This window comes from Marmota monax, unplaced genomic scaffold (genome assembly GCF_021218885.2).
Source record: "Marmota monax isolate L192 unplaced genomic scaffold, Marmota_monax_Labrador192_F-V1.1 WCK01_AAM20220418_F8-fsc00047, whole genome shotgun sequence".
Lineage (NCBI taxonomy): Eukaryota > Metazoa > Chordata > Mammalia > Rodentia > Sciuridae > Marmota > Marmota monax.
The window spans coordinates 12,161,463-12,176,422 of record NW_026692072.1 but is presented as its reverse complement, the minus strand read 5'-3'; the positions used below and the strand labels follow the sequence as shown (position 1 = coordinate 12,176,422).

General features: G+C 46.5%; 1 protein-coding gene across 1 annotated transcript in view; it reads left to right on the top strand.

The window, feature by feature from the left end:
- Nucleotides 1-4,632: 4,632 nt before the first annotated feature.
- Nucleotides 4,633-14,960, top strand: part of Lrp4 (LDL receptor related protein 4) — a 48,608-nt gene continuing 38,280 nt past the window's right edge. The window contains exon 1 of the mRNA XM_046457394.2: nucleotides 4,633-4,791. Coding sequence (XP_046313350.1) covers nucleotides 4,740-4,791 — 52 coding nt within the window. The 5' untranslated portion in view covers nucleotides 4,633-4,739. The remainder of the gene's footprint in view (nucleotides 4,792-14,960) is intronic.

Below are 14,960 nucleotides of genomic sequence, written 5' to 3'. Positions count from 1 at the left end.
TAAGACACATCCAGGGTGGTAAAGTGAGGCTTCTCTGAGGTTGTGATGTTGACCTGAGATGACCAAAGGAATGATCTAGAGAGACAGCATTCTAGGTAGAGGAGATGGCACATGGATAAGTGTTAAGACAGAAATGAGCAGTGAGGTGGCGCACACCTGTAATCCCAGTGGCTCAGGAGGCTGATGTAGGAGGATCGCCAGTTCAAAACCAGCCTCAGCAACAGCGAGGTTCTAAGCAACAAGTGAGACCCTGTCTCTAAATAAAATATAAAATAAGGCTAGGGATGTGGCTCAGTGGGCGAGTGCACCTGAGTTCAATCCCTGTTTCCAAAAAAAGAGAGAGACAGAAATGATAGCATGCTGCAGAGCTGAAAGAATACCAGCATGGCTAGAGAAGAATGAGTGAGGAGAAAAATTGTGAAAGTAGGCCAAGTTCAGATCACAAAGAACCTTAAAAGACCAGGCAAGAAGTATTTAAATTCTAAGTTTAACAGGAAGTCATTGGAAGGTTTTAAGCCTTTCTTATATTTTTAAAGAAGTCACTCTTCTGACTGTCTAGAGAACAAATTCAAAGTTTGGGAAAACAAGTCATTCACGTGGATGCTTGATTCACATTTAGTATTGGTTATTATATATATTTATTATTAAATGAATATTTATTAATCATGTTTATCCACCATTCTGAATTTATCTTTGCTGCTATAACAATCAAGATAAATGAGCTATTTGCTGTAAAGGCTCTTTTTATCTGTGCCAGATGTGTAAATATCAAGCTTTCAGGAGATAAAAATATACTAAAAAGCCCCACCTTTTAGGGTGTGCCCCAATTTAGGCCAGGGAACAGAATCAACTACATGCCCCAGATCTTGACTTCAGTACCACTGCTAAGTTGAAACATGAAAAATGCTGGCACTAGAAATGGTGGTATGGAGTGTTTGCAAAATAGATTATTTCCTGAGGATGTCATTGTTTCCAGTTTCCAGTAGTAGCCCCCAGAACCTAGGCAAAAGCACACCCATTGCTATAAGTTAGTGATACTTTTTTTAAAGATGTTGATGGACCTTTATTTTATTCATTATTTATATGTAGTGCTGAGAATCGAACCCAGTGCCTCACACATGCTAGGCAAGTGCTCTATCACTGAGCCACAATTCTAGCCCAGTGATATCAGGGCTTATGCACATACTGTTCCTTCTGCCTGGAAGACCCTCCCCATCTGCTCTTAGCTTTTTTACTTATTCTTGTGATGCTGGAGATCCAGCCCAGGCTTCATGCATACTAGGCAAATGCTCTACCACTGAGCCACATCCCCAGCTTCCCTGATGGTAACTCAGCTTAAAAAGTTAATATCTCTGACAGGCCTTCCTAAATCAATCCCAAACCTAAATTAAGTTTCTTTTCATAGAACCCTGTACTTTTCTTTCAATGTTTCTATTATTTGTAACTTTGAATTTGTTTGTGGGGTCATTCTTTTAATGGCTCTTCGTACTTGCAAATCCTTGCAACCATCAGATTGTAAATTCCAGGGATCCAATAAATCTGTTCATCACTTCTTCCAGAGTACCTGGTGCAAAATACCTTTAAAGAATAGTTACCAAGTGAAAATATGTCTCCTTGTACCAGAGAGGTGAAGGACTCCCTTAGCTGTGTCATTTTATAAAGTTTTATAAAGTACTCCTCCCCTGCACTTGCATTACCTTCAACAAGAAAGTGGAGTTCAGAGAGATGATGGAGCAATTCTTTGCAGATTCATGTTCTTAATCTTCTAGAGTTTCTTAATCTCATCACTATTAATCTTTTGGTCTGGGTAGTTATTTGAATGTGGAGGGATGTCCTGTTCATTATAGCATGTTTAGCTGCATCCTGGGCCTTTATCCACCAGATTCCAGTACTCTCAATGTCTTCAAATATTGCCCCATGCCTGAAAAAATCACTCCTGGTTGAGAACCATTATTTTAAAATGGGAAACTTCAGGCCTTTTTCTTTTTTAGAAGAATTACATTCGGAAATTCCAGTTGTTGATTGATGCCTGGGTTACAAGAGAATTCTGTCAACCTAGTTAGATCAAAATCATGCCCATTTCTATCTATTTCCATAGCACTCCCTGTGTTTCCTTTGAAAGGGCCATTAGTGATGGTCTAATTCAGGGCAATATTCTGATCTTGGAAATTCAGCTCCCTGGACTGTCCTAGAAGGATGAAGGAAAGGGGTGGTGTTTCTGAGGAAACCAATGCTTCTGAGACCCCCTCGGGAATTGGCAGTCCCCTACAACTTTTCTAGGGGCATGTCCCAGAGGACAATAAAAGGGAGACAAACAGCCTATTCTGGCATGCTTTTCAGGATCTCTCACTCCAAACAAGAAAGTCTGAGAGGCCTGGTAAAAATAAATATGGCTTAGTCCTCCTGGCACAAGAGCAGTTTCTGACAGCCAAGACTTAACTCACTCTAGGGGGTGACCCCAGCAGGGACTTTGCACAAAGTTAGCTTCTACCCATTGATATTCCCAGTGACTCACAGCAGCCAAAGATGGCATGATGCACCAGAACTGTCCTGGTCCATGCAGAAGAACTAGGGATGCACACAGAAAACACAGTCCCTCTTGCCTGAGTTAGACAGGGACAGGCAGCCTCCTCCTTCCCCTCCAATTTCAGAAAAATAACACAAATCATGCCTCTGGAAAGGAACCTGTCCTTTGCATACAGAGTGGAAACTGTTTATAAATTCTTAATCCCCTGACATTGAAAGTATGGGGCCTTGTGTCCAAATATTTTTGGGGACAAATATATTCAGTATAGCACATGCCAGTGGTTTTCATTTGGAACAAAATATGGTGTCCAGAATCACAAGGTCTTTCTCAACAGGTTTAAAAAGCAAGTCTTTATTTGCAGTATATATTAAAACCCTAAGATCAACCACGAACTGCGTTAGAAAGGAAGAGAAGGCTAAGGAATTAGCCTCTATTTTCACTTTTTTCTCCTTGGATTTTAGGCTAAGGTGACCCATGTAGAATAGACAGGTCTGCTGTTTTTCCCAAGCACTTAGATCATACAGACCTGGCCTGACTCTACTGCCGCCTTCAGTCAGCAAGAAGAACTACAAACCCAGAAAATGCCACTGTATTAGTTACCATGGTAATGCTAGTTCAACCACATTGCATCTGGATAAAAATTTCAGGCAAAACAGTATAGAAAGGTACTGACTAAGAAAGAGTTAACATCACTTTTGTTGTTGTAACTGTCACAAAGTATGGTTAATGTTAGCTTTGGTCAAAGATGGTAATTTGGAGTGAAAGCCTTGAAAATTTGAAAATAAGCAAGGATGAAATGTCAACCCATCCATTTTGAAAAATATCCTAATATCCATTTTGCATTATACCGAATTATTTTCGGCTCACTTGGGGTATCTAGGTCTTTTTTGGCACTATGGTGATAGGAAAGAGATTTAATGAAATCCACAGATGAGCCAAAGCCAGGAAACACTGGCATATCAGCTTAGAGGGAAAAGTGATACCTTGGCCTTAAGAAAGTTGGGGACTTGGACAAAGATAACGAAATGAGATCCAACCTAGAAAAATCGAAGGGGCAAAATTAATCCATACTGTTAATATTCATTAGGGAGGGGGCTAGGTCACAAAACCGAGAAGAGTTTACAATTTATGTAGCAACCTGAATGTTAAAGATTGCTGGAAGTTCCTTCTGCAGTCAGAGGCTGGGAGAATGCTGAGGTCTTGGGGGAGTGCAATTCTAAGTAAGGACTCATTTCCTTACTCCCTCCCTCCCTTGCCAAGATCAGAAAGTCAAAGAAGGTGAAAAGGCTAACGACATTGATTTACAAAGACAGCGAGGAGGAACTAAGTCTGTCTGAGCCAAATCTGGACGTCTGAGCTGGGGCGACAGGACCCAGACAACTACCTCAGGAAATGAGTAAATGAAAAGGGGAGGTCGCGGAATTATTTAGCCCTAGAACACTGCCTAGACCAGAGGACAGGCGGGGATGCAAGTCGAAAATCTCAGAAAAGGAATTTTGACAGTGAGAATGCTAGTTAAGATAGAGCCCGACAGGCCCCCTGATGGCCCTTGTTTGATGTCAATAAAGACCTAGAGGATTACGCATTAGCAAGCCTTCCGTATTCTGGGACATCAATAAAGTCTGGACTTGGGGCCGGTAGGGTGCTGGGGTCACGTCCAGGCGACTTGGGTCAGCCCGGGTGCTCCTCCCTGGCGTGGAGCTAGGGTGAACGGAGTCTGAGAGTTGTGTCTAGGATAATAATAATTATTTTTTTTAAAAAATTGGGGACATTTGAGCAGTAGTAATGGGGACAGAGAAAGAGAGTCTTTCGATGGCTAGGAATGTGGGGGTGGCTTGAGGAGGAGAGGGGCCCGAGCCAGAGGTGCCCCCGGGTGGGGTCTGAGGACTGGGGGGCGGGAGCCGAAGGCTGGAAGGGGCCGGGCCAGCGTTGGAGGCGGGACCAGGCGCGGTGGCGGTGGCGGGGGCTGCGGCGCGGGGGGCGGGGCGGCAGGGCCCGGGACACCCCCTCCCGGTCCCCTGGCGGGGCGGCTTCGGCTCTAGCAGCACTGGAGGCAGCAGCGGCCGGAGGGCCACTTGCGGGGCGCGCGGACCGTGGCGGACCTGGGACGCTTCCCTCCCGGGACCCTCCGCTGACTCCCTCCGCCGCGCCGTCCCGCGGGAGTCGGCTGGACCCCCGGCCGGCAGGGAGCGCCGGCGGCGGCCGCGGCACCATGAGGCGGCTGTGGGGCGCGCTGCTGGTTGGCGCCCTGCTCTGTGCACACGGTAAGCTGTGTCGCCGCGCCCGCTCTGACCGGCCCATCGGGAAAGTTTGTCCCTGGGTCGGGCAGCTGCAGGACTCACCTCCCGGGAGCCCAAGGGCGCAGGCTGGGGCCTGAAACCGCTCGCGCTCACTCCAAGAAGTGGCCCTGAAATTGCATGCTGGGGATGGAACCAGGAGCTCCCCCAGCTCCTCAAGTGCGAGAGCGGACAGTGGTGGAGGAGCTCCCCCGGGCTCCGGTCTGGGCCGGGTGGGATAAGACCGGAGGCGCTCGCTTGCCTTCTTAGCTGCTCTTTAAAGAGCTGGGGGGCTGCTTCCCTTTCAGGTTAAGACAGGGTCTCTGTGTCCTTGGTGCGAATGAATGTGTGCAAAGAAAGGGAGGCGGGGAGGGCGGTCGCTAAACCCATAAATTGTAAATAGCTCTCCTCCCAGGGGCTGAGGGTCTCGTGTGGGTTGCGGAGAGGGGCCTCGGTGGAATCTAAGTACTTGAGCACCGGGAATTCCTCTACTCGGGAACAAATCCCCCAGACCCGGCTCTCACCGAGGGTCTTTGGGCATTGCTTGCTTGCAGCATCTCCCCTTAGTGGTGTTTTGGGTTCCCTCTCCTGGCTGCGGCCAATCAGCTTCCTGCCCCGGATCCTCCCCAGGGGAGGGGTGGGGGGAGAGGATTGGAAAAGGGGCTGAGGAGGAACTTTGGGAAGGAACTGCTGGAAGACTCCCGCAGAATCCGTCCTGGCTGGGGCAGGGGGCAGGAGGCAGGGAGCGGGTGTTGCTGAACCTCAGAAGGCAGCAGCCTCTCGGCCCGCGCGGTGGGGCCTCAGGGGAGCTGGGCGGATGGGATCAGGACTGCTGCTTATCTGCTCCTTATTAATAACGTGTTCGGTGCCCGTTCGCAACTGTTGGAGTGTGATTAGGACTCCAGTGGAATCTGCTTCTTCGCCGCCGCTTACGACCATGGTGCACCCCGTGATAGAGCAGCTGCCTCTAAGTTTGTGCCCAAAGATCAAAGAACTTTGATCTCTGAGCCCCAGCTCATTCACCCACCGCTCTTCAGTGCGGGGGAGATCCGAATCTTCTAGTTCTCCTAGCTGCCCGGATGAGGGGGTGGGGTTCAGAACCCAGGGGTCTGCAGACTGTGGCCTTGCACCGTTTCTTTCTTTAAGGTAGAGGAGCCCGTGTGCAAACTGTGCAGATTTCGGAACTTGCCTGGCAGGGCGTGGAGATGTCTGGGCACTTGCTTTAAAGATTGTTTTATGTCTGGAATCCAAAACGGAGTTCTCGTGCCTATTATTTAAACTATCCGTGAGTTTTCAGTGGCTTTTTCCAATCCTCTCTAGCGCCGATTGAGCCCTTTCTGAGAAGTGGTAGCCTGGCCGACCCACGTTCCTCTTAGCTCTGCGCTCTCCCCCTCCCGGGCTCTCTCCTAGAAGGTTATTTGTAGCCTCTTCGGCGTGTCGGGACAGCAGCCCTACTGGGGTAGGAATGTAGCTGTTCTTCCCACCACATGGGCCCCTTAAAGGGACAGCTATACTTTTTGGGGGGTTTCCCCCTTCGGGCTGCAAGGAAAGGGGATGGAACTTTCCTCCCGGCCCCCTGGAGGAAGTTTTGAAAAAGATCAAGGGAAATGGTTAGGCACTAGGACAAAAAAAAAAAAAAAAAAAAAAGGCGGGGGGGGGGGGGGTGGTGCGGTAAAACGGATACCAACAAAGCCAGAGAGGAGATTGTCGCCTTCTGCCCAAGGGAATGGGGAGCTGGAAGGTTCCCTGGCTGAGACGGGCCAAGAGAATTTTACTGCTCCAGAGCTGTCAAAATTGCACACACTGCATCCAAATAGAGGATAGGGGTAGAGAAAAATGTATATTTAATGTTTTACAGAAAAAGGGTGATAGGTTTCCCAATCACTGGTTTGGGTTCCTTTTTAAGTGGGAGAAAAGATACAATAGACATTTCTAAGTCTAGGGATTTTCTGTGCACATAGGGTAAGCAGAGGCAGGGAGATTTACATTTTTGCTGGGCCTGAACCCTTCTGGGAGCCTGTAGGAGACCAGATTCTCAGTGAGACTGAGCAGTTGCAGAGCCTAGAACCAGCACAATCAAAACTATAGCCATGAGGATCCCTGACACTAAATCCCAGGATCTCAGGGACACGGTAGTCCCGGAAATGTAGTAATGGATCAGTTAGGCAGACCTGACCTCACCTAGAAGTGAACTCAGGACTCTAAAATTTTAGGTGCTTATTTGGAATCTGCTAGTCCTTTGGGTTTTTCCTAGAGTCTCTAGGTTTGAGTTCAGCCTACATAACACTCCACCCTTAAAGATTTTGGAAGGAAATTTGATGGCTGGGAATAGCTATGGCTATTTTCATCCTGAGGGTTATGACTATATGAAGAGTGGAAACTGTTTGTCCTGGCGGTTTCTTCTAGGTAAACGAAAAGTTGAGTATTCTGCCATGAGCTTTTGGATAAAAATTTGCTTCTGAGGATGAGTGCAAAAGAGTTGACCAGAGACTGGTCTCCTTTCCATCTGTCTATTGTCTTGGTTGTCATGGTACTGGAGTCACCTTGTCCCCTGATCTCTTGGACTTGTGAAAGATGCTTGGCTTGTCACTGATTTTGGATTTCCTCTTCTGTCCCCTGTTGGATATCAGATAACATCTTTGGGACTGGCCCATGGTATTAAGAATGACAGCTGCAAGGGAACCAAGTCTGGCCATGTCTGTTACAGAGTACACTGGGCATGTTCATCTTCCGGGCCAGCACAGAACACAGGCGGTCACAGAGGACAGGGTGTTTTACAGCTCTTTGCTCAGTCTACTGATTAACTGCTAGTCTTGATCCCTGAGAAGAAGGAAAATGGGAAGGATTATTTAAGTTGCTGCTTCTTTAAAGAAAAAAAAAATCAATACTGAGAGGTTCTTGAATGGGAACAGAATAATTTCAGGGATTACTTTAAGAAATAGTCTTGTCTCTCTTGTGACTGGTCATATCTCATAATTACGGGACCGTCCCAGGCTGTGTCGGTCAGCAATGGTCTCTCTACATTCCTTGATGCAGCTTAGCCACAAGTTTTGTCCCAGTTGCCTGGGCATAGGGCGTCTAGGTCCCAGGCTTTGTCTGAGTTGCCATCTCATCTTCAGCAGCCAAAGCCTTTCTCTTTTCAGCCTAGTGGGAGTCAGTGTCCCAGGGGTGACTAGGTGCTGACTGGTTGTCTGGCAGAGCCTGAGTTTGGCCCTATAAATAGCTCTGATGACTACCCTGTGCTTGTTGCTGTCCCTCCAACTTAGAGCTGGCAACGTCAGGCTCTTTCTCCCTAGTGCACTCAGGAGCATTCCCCAACCTGGGCCTTGTACTCATTCATTTGTTCATTCATTCAGCAGACATATTTGCCAAGTCCTAATCTCATCACTGGGTACATAGCTCAGTAATTAAGAAGCACAGGCAGACCTGGGTTTGAATTTTGGCTTTTGGTACTTCTTGGTGATCCTGAGCAAAACAGTCTCACTGAACATTAGGATTCTTATCTGCAAATGAGGGTGAGGTGGGGAGAGTGGAATAGTAGTCAATTTTCACTTAAGAAGGCATGAGTTAATAGTATGTTCAAACAATTCAGCACAACTACTGTGTTGTTGTAGAACTTGATAAATGTCAGCTGATAGCAAAGTTGCCTTGTGGATCAGAGATGGTTCTTGACTTTGGAATATTGGAGCTCAGTAAATAAATAATTATACTAATTATACTACAGTGTCATGTGCTAAAGTGGAGGCTTGGTCCCTCTTCATTTCACTTTTTTTTCTCCTTTTCTCTTTGAAAGATCTTGCCTTTGCTCCCCGAGCTTTGCCCCCTTGAAAATCTAATGAAACCTAAGGATATTTCCTACCTGTTTACACTTCCAGAAAAAGAGGTCTGTTAAGCTATAATGTGAGTCTAGGGGAGCCTGTTCTGCGTTAGTTCTCTCAAGAGAGGTGCAGGCGATGGAATTTTTCTTTGAGAACTTCCCTGTTGAGTGGTCAGCAATGCAGCCTAGCAACCTCTCACCCTAAGATCGCTGTGACCCAGGGTGAGAGATGCTGCGAGAGGTCTCTTGTAGCTGGAACAGTTTAGAATTCCGAGCTCTCCCTCCCACTGGTCTAGGGAGAGAGTCAAGCCCCAGAGCTCATACGGTGGTAATTGCCCCAATCTGGGGGCTGGGCTGTTGGGAGCCTGCTTCCCCCATAACGACCGTCTTCAATCCAAAATTCTGTCAATGTGCAGTGATAATTGATACAGACCTCCAGCTCTGGACTCCTCCACCCCAAGTTTGACCCCCCATTGTCTTTGTTTCTTCTTTTTAAGTTGGTGTCAGTAATGCGATGTTTCTGGGAGCTGTGGAAAGTTGACTGTAACCCAGAGCAGCCATTTAAAAGAATGGATTCTCTACCTTCCAGACGGTCCTTTGAATATTTTCTGTTCTGCATTTTCGATTTAGCAAGAGCAAACACCCTAGGTGCCCTTGGGCACCTCTTACGCCCATTGGAGCAGGCTTCTTTCTTTCAGTGCACACAGGCATTCCCATTCCTGCTCACAGATGAGTGCTCCCTGACGCCCTGCTCCCCCATTATTCAGGTGACAGTGAGGAGGGGAGGAGTGCTGCCTGAGACCCAGCTGGGGAAAGCCTGGCTGGGACTTGCTGCAAGCCCTGACTTGGCCTGTAGGAGCTCTCCCTCACCTCTGTGCAGAGCCCAGGATCGGAGCAGCAGCCAAGCCGGAAACAAAAGACTGGGAGCAAACCTCCCATCTGGCCGGGAGGCAGCGGCGACACAAAGGTGCTGCTGCATAATTTATCACCGGAGGTTTGTACAGCCAGGAAGCTCCTGACTTCAGGCAGTGCCTTTTAGAGAGAGAGGGACCCTCCCTCTGTCTGGGTATAGGGCCAGGCAGGTACAGAGTAGGGTACTGGAAGAGACACCCGATTAGCACGTGGAATGAAGAGGCTGTGGGTATCTCCAGTGATCTCTCTCTGTCAAGTCTCTGGGCGGGGCAGAGGTGGAATTGTGGCAAGGGTTCCCTTTCCATGACCCCAGCCTGGGGAGCTTGCCTGCCACCACCTTGGGAGCATGCATGAGAATGAGAGACAGTGTCTCTGTTGGGTTGACTACCGCCTTCTAGAAACCAAATGGAAGTGCCAGTTTGTAATATCCATAAGCCTAACAAATAAGAAAGGGGAGCTCCCTCTTCCTCTTTCCACCCTCCCCTCCCCAAGCAGTTTGAACAAGTTTCAACTATATAGGCTCAGAGAAACAGTAAAACCCAATAGCTCTAAAAGGTGTGTCCCTCAAATGAGAATTTTCTGCTCCTATGGGAATGATCTCTGGTGACCATTTTTGCACCATAGACTGGGACATGTAGTCTAAAAAAAATACAAATGTTCTGCCAGGTGGTGGTGCACACCTGTAATTCCGGCAGCTACAGGAGGCTGAGGCAGGAGGATTGTGAATTAAAAGCCAGCCCCAGGGGCTGGGGTTGTGATTCAGTGGTGGAGCGATTGCCTAGTGCACTGGGTTGATCCCCAGCACCATATTAAAAAAAAAAAAATACAACTAAATAAACAAATCCAGCCTCAGCAAAAAGCAAGGCACTAAGCAACTCAGTGAGACCCTGTCTCTAAATAAAATACAAAATAGAGCTGGGGATGTGGCTCAGTGGTTGAGTGCCCCTGAGTTCAATCCCTGGTACTTCCCACCCGCCGGCCCCGCCAAAATATAATGTTCTTCTGGGGAAGTTAACATTTTTAAGAGCTTTGCTGTGTCCCTGGCATTGTGTATATTGTCACATTTATTCTTCACTTATAAGGCAGGCACTATTAGGTTCCTGGCATAGAGATGAGGGACTGAGGCTCAGAGAAGTTTGATGTCACATAGCCACTGAGTGACTACATCAGGATTTGAGCCCAGGGTCTAAGCTAGGAACTTCCCCAACCTATACCTCATCTTAGATCAGAGTATTTGATACCCAGCCTGGCCCAGAAGATCTAGGTTGGAAAGATCTACCCCTCAGCTTAACCTTTTTTGTATTTTCATTTTCTTAGGGAATCCCAATGCATTCAGAATTCTTTAGGCTTTAAAAATCTCTTAGAAAATGTGGTCTGTCACTCCCCAAAGCCCTTTGTTACTGGGTGGACCTCATTTTGACATGTAGGGGAAAGGAAAGCACAATTTTGAGCAGGCTTCACAGAGCACAGCCATGTTCAAATCATGCTGGATTTGTGAAATCTGTTGACAGCTTCTGGGGAGTCTAAGTAGAATTTTGAGAACCTGTATAGAGACAGCCTAGGATTATAGCTATATGACTGGGTTGAGAAAGAGAGTACATCCAGATGAAGACAGTGCGGTTAGGGATCACAGTCACAACAACAATAATAGCTGCTTACTGTTAACTTCATGCATTATCTCGTTTAAACCTCTTAGCCACCTTATAAAATTAATAGCATTACGACTCCCATTTTACAGAAGAGGAAACAAATCCATTTCTGAATTCGGTATTCCTTACTTGCATCCTAGGAATTAGTTGGTAATAAATTAGGCCAGGATAAAGGATACCCTGTGCCTCAAGCTCCTCCCGAGAGAGACAGTAAAGCAGGAGCCTTGCCTCTTCCTGGGTCATTTCTGTCACCACCTCAACCCATGGAGGTGGCACCACTGTTTGATACACAGTAAGCTACTCAGCAGGTATTGTAACCATCTCAAGCTCAGAAGAGCAGGTCTTAGTAATGGATTGGTTCCATAAGACAGTTCTGGGGTTAGTCAAATCTGTGATAGTAATAGTAAGGGCTATTATTTCTTTTTAATTTTATTTTAACTAATTAACTTATTATTATTTGTCATTCTGGGGATCAGACCCAGAACCTCTCAGCTGTTAGGCAAGTGTTTTACCACTGAGCTATCCCCTCCCCAGTCCTATTTTAATTTTTTTTTTAAAGAGACAGTGTTACCCAGGTTGGCCCTAAACCTGGATTCAAGGGCTCCTCCTACCTCAGTCTCCTGAGTTGCTAGGACTACAGGCACCTGCCACTGTGCCCATCTTATTTTTATTCTTTCTTTCTTTATTTTGGTGCTGGGAATCCAACCCAGGTCCTCCAGCATGCTAACTAAGCATGCGCTCTACCACTGAGCTCTACCCCACATCCCCAGATTTCTCATTTATGGACAACCAGTATATGCCAAGCCTGATGCCAAGTGCTTCTTATCAAGTACTTTAATTCTCACAGCATCCATATGCGGTAGGGGCTCTTTTTGCCCCCGTTTTCCTGCTGAGAAACTAAGATATGAAATTACTGCCCAGGGTCAGATAAGTAGGAACTAGCAGAGCCAGGATTTGCACCTTGTGCCGTATGCTTCCTGGGGTCCTAACATTATGCACTTCTGCCTTATCACTTTGCAGGCTGGCCATTAAGAGCTTCCTTTCTGTGTTGAAGAGAGGGATGAGTTTTCTAGGACCAGTAATCATGTCTGATGCAACCCTTTTGAGAGGGCCCACTAAGGAACCAAGTAAACCTGTCTTCTAGGGATCAGAGGAATAAAATGGACCAAGAGACAGAAACAAGTACAACCATGGCATGTCCATTTCACGGCCAGATAATGCAGCGAGTAAAGGAACTCTTATAGGAAGAGGGTATAAGCTTCACAGGATAGGACTAGGAGAAGATTCTAGTTCTCTTGAGTCCTGGTTAGGTAGGAAATGACTACTTTTTTTGTGTGGGGGGGTGGGTACCGGAGATTGAACCCTCAGTGGGACTCAACCACTGAGCCACATCCCCAGGCCTGGAAATGACTACATTTATTTTTTATATTCTGGGCCTCTCTCTTCCTTTGACACTATCTCTCACAAGACTCTAGAGGAAAGTGTTGTTCATTCATTCACTGAAATAACAAACTTTTATTGGTCATCTAATACATACTAAGCATTGACTTATGCACTGGGAGTACAAACACTAAGCTATCACACTATTCCAACTGCCAAGAAGCTGAGTCTACAAGTAAACAACATAAAGTGCTCCGATCAGGGGCTTCCCACTCAACCTGGGCCAAGTGGGTCCAGGTGGGGAGTGTCAGGGAAGGTTTTGCTTTTTGGCCTCCTGCTGCCAACTGCTTACCTTTTTTTTCTGGGGCGGGGCAGGGGTATAGGTACTAATGTTCCCTGGGCAAACTCCCCTCAGACAGTGGCTCTGTACGGGTCTCTTCAGACATCCGTATCTCTTAGATCTTTTAGATGAAAACAAGGTCATCCTCATGTGGCTGCTTGCTGTCACTCCTTTAATTTTATCATTTTTGTCTTGCTATGTGGTGTCTCCTTCCGGGAAAGATGTCACCAAGTAGGCTGCCCAAGGAGCTGAAATCATTGACCTGGATGTACTTTAGAGAAATTTCAAATAAGTTATTCTCATTTCCTAAGGTTGATAACTTTTCCATGGCTGCCAGTGGACAGGAAGAGAGGGGTCTTTAGCAGGACGGAAGAAAGCATGCTCTTAGGACTGCTGCTTCCTGCCCTTGACATTGTAATCCTGGTCCCTCCACACCCCGTAGCCAGAATCCTCCACAACACTCACTGGGCACTCCTTAAGCCTTCTTATCTCTGGTTCAACTTGAAAAAGCTGCTTTGCAGCTGTGTGTAGTCACTGTCCTCAGTGTGCCTCCACGTGACAGGTGTGGCCCACCTTTAACTGAGCGTTCCATGGCATGATAGAGACACTTGACTGTGCATTGGTGTCACCTGCAAAGCTTATTAAAAGTCTGCATTCTGAGGTCACACTGAAAGAATACTGGAATGCTGGTTTAAGAGTCAGAGCAGGGCTGTTGGCCTAGTTCTACTTATGTCATTACCAATCTTGGCCAAAGCCAGTGACTTTTCCTGGTTTTGTTTGTTTGTGCTGGGGACCAAAACCAGAGCCTTGAACATGCTTCCTAAGCTCTCTACCTCTGAGCTACACCCTCAGCTCCACCTTATCTATCAAATGGGCACTACAGTAACTACTCAAAGTTACTGTGATGATTAAAAGAGAATGCAAGTGTTCACACCAAAGTAGCTCACCAACTCTAAAGAGAAACTGCAAAGTGTAATTATTTGTTGTCAGAAGTCCCTGCTCCTTCCTGGACCCACATAACACCGAAGTGCTGGTTCAAAAGGGATGGGGCTCCAGATTTTTCCCAGCTTTACTACTTTACCTTAGGGCAAAGGAAATTGGTCTTTACCTTAGCAGTAACCAGAAGGAGAGGTCACTGTTTGAGACCCATTAATTCACTACAGATTTGCTACTAGGGGATATATGAGGGAGAGGAACCCAGAAGTTGTACTTTCCCCTTTTGACCTTTGAAGATTCTCATAATGGCAATATCACTTATTAGGAGGCAGTATAATCTCCTTCCTGGGAGTAAGTGCTGGCCCCAACCCTTAATATCCCTATGACCTATCTACAAACTCAACCTTTCTGCTTCTTGTCCTTTGCTATAAAGTGGTGATAATAATAATCATGCCATCTCCAGGGGTTGTGGAGACCATTCAGTGATGTAGCAGATGAAAAGCACTTAGAGATGTACTTGGACAGCACCTAGTAAATATTAAGCAAACAATGGTTTTATTATTATGAAGCTTTTGCTGTGTGAAAGCCTTGTGCTAAGCAGTTTACATGGGATTATTTAACTAGAGTTTTCCCCAACCCTTTGAAGTAAAATTGTTCTTCTACCCATTTTATGGGTGAGTGAACTGAGTCTTGGAGATATTGACTAATTTGTTTAAATATGTAGAATTAGTGGTGCTATCATGTTACATTGAGTCTAATAATATACTCGATGGGTATTTCCCTTCTCTAATTCAAAAGAAAGCATTGAGAAATTGCTAAGGTGACTGGGCTGAGGAAGATGAGATGTAAATAGTGAGGTTTTGGTTAACCTCTTAAGAAGATCCAGTGAGCAGTTAACATATATCCCAAACATTAATGACTTGATCAGAGATCAGGAACCCTTTTTCTTGTTGGATTGCATTAGGAGAAGGGCTACTGCCAAGCCCCTGGGGGCCAGGGAGCTTGCAATGTGGCTGGCAAACAGCTTTCAAGGGCAGAAGCAGAGCTGACTATTCTAATTCAATACTTCTTAACACGGAGGCTGCCTTTGCCATCCACAGCCATTTGTTCCCTTTCTTCACTC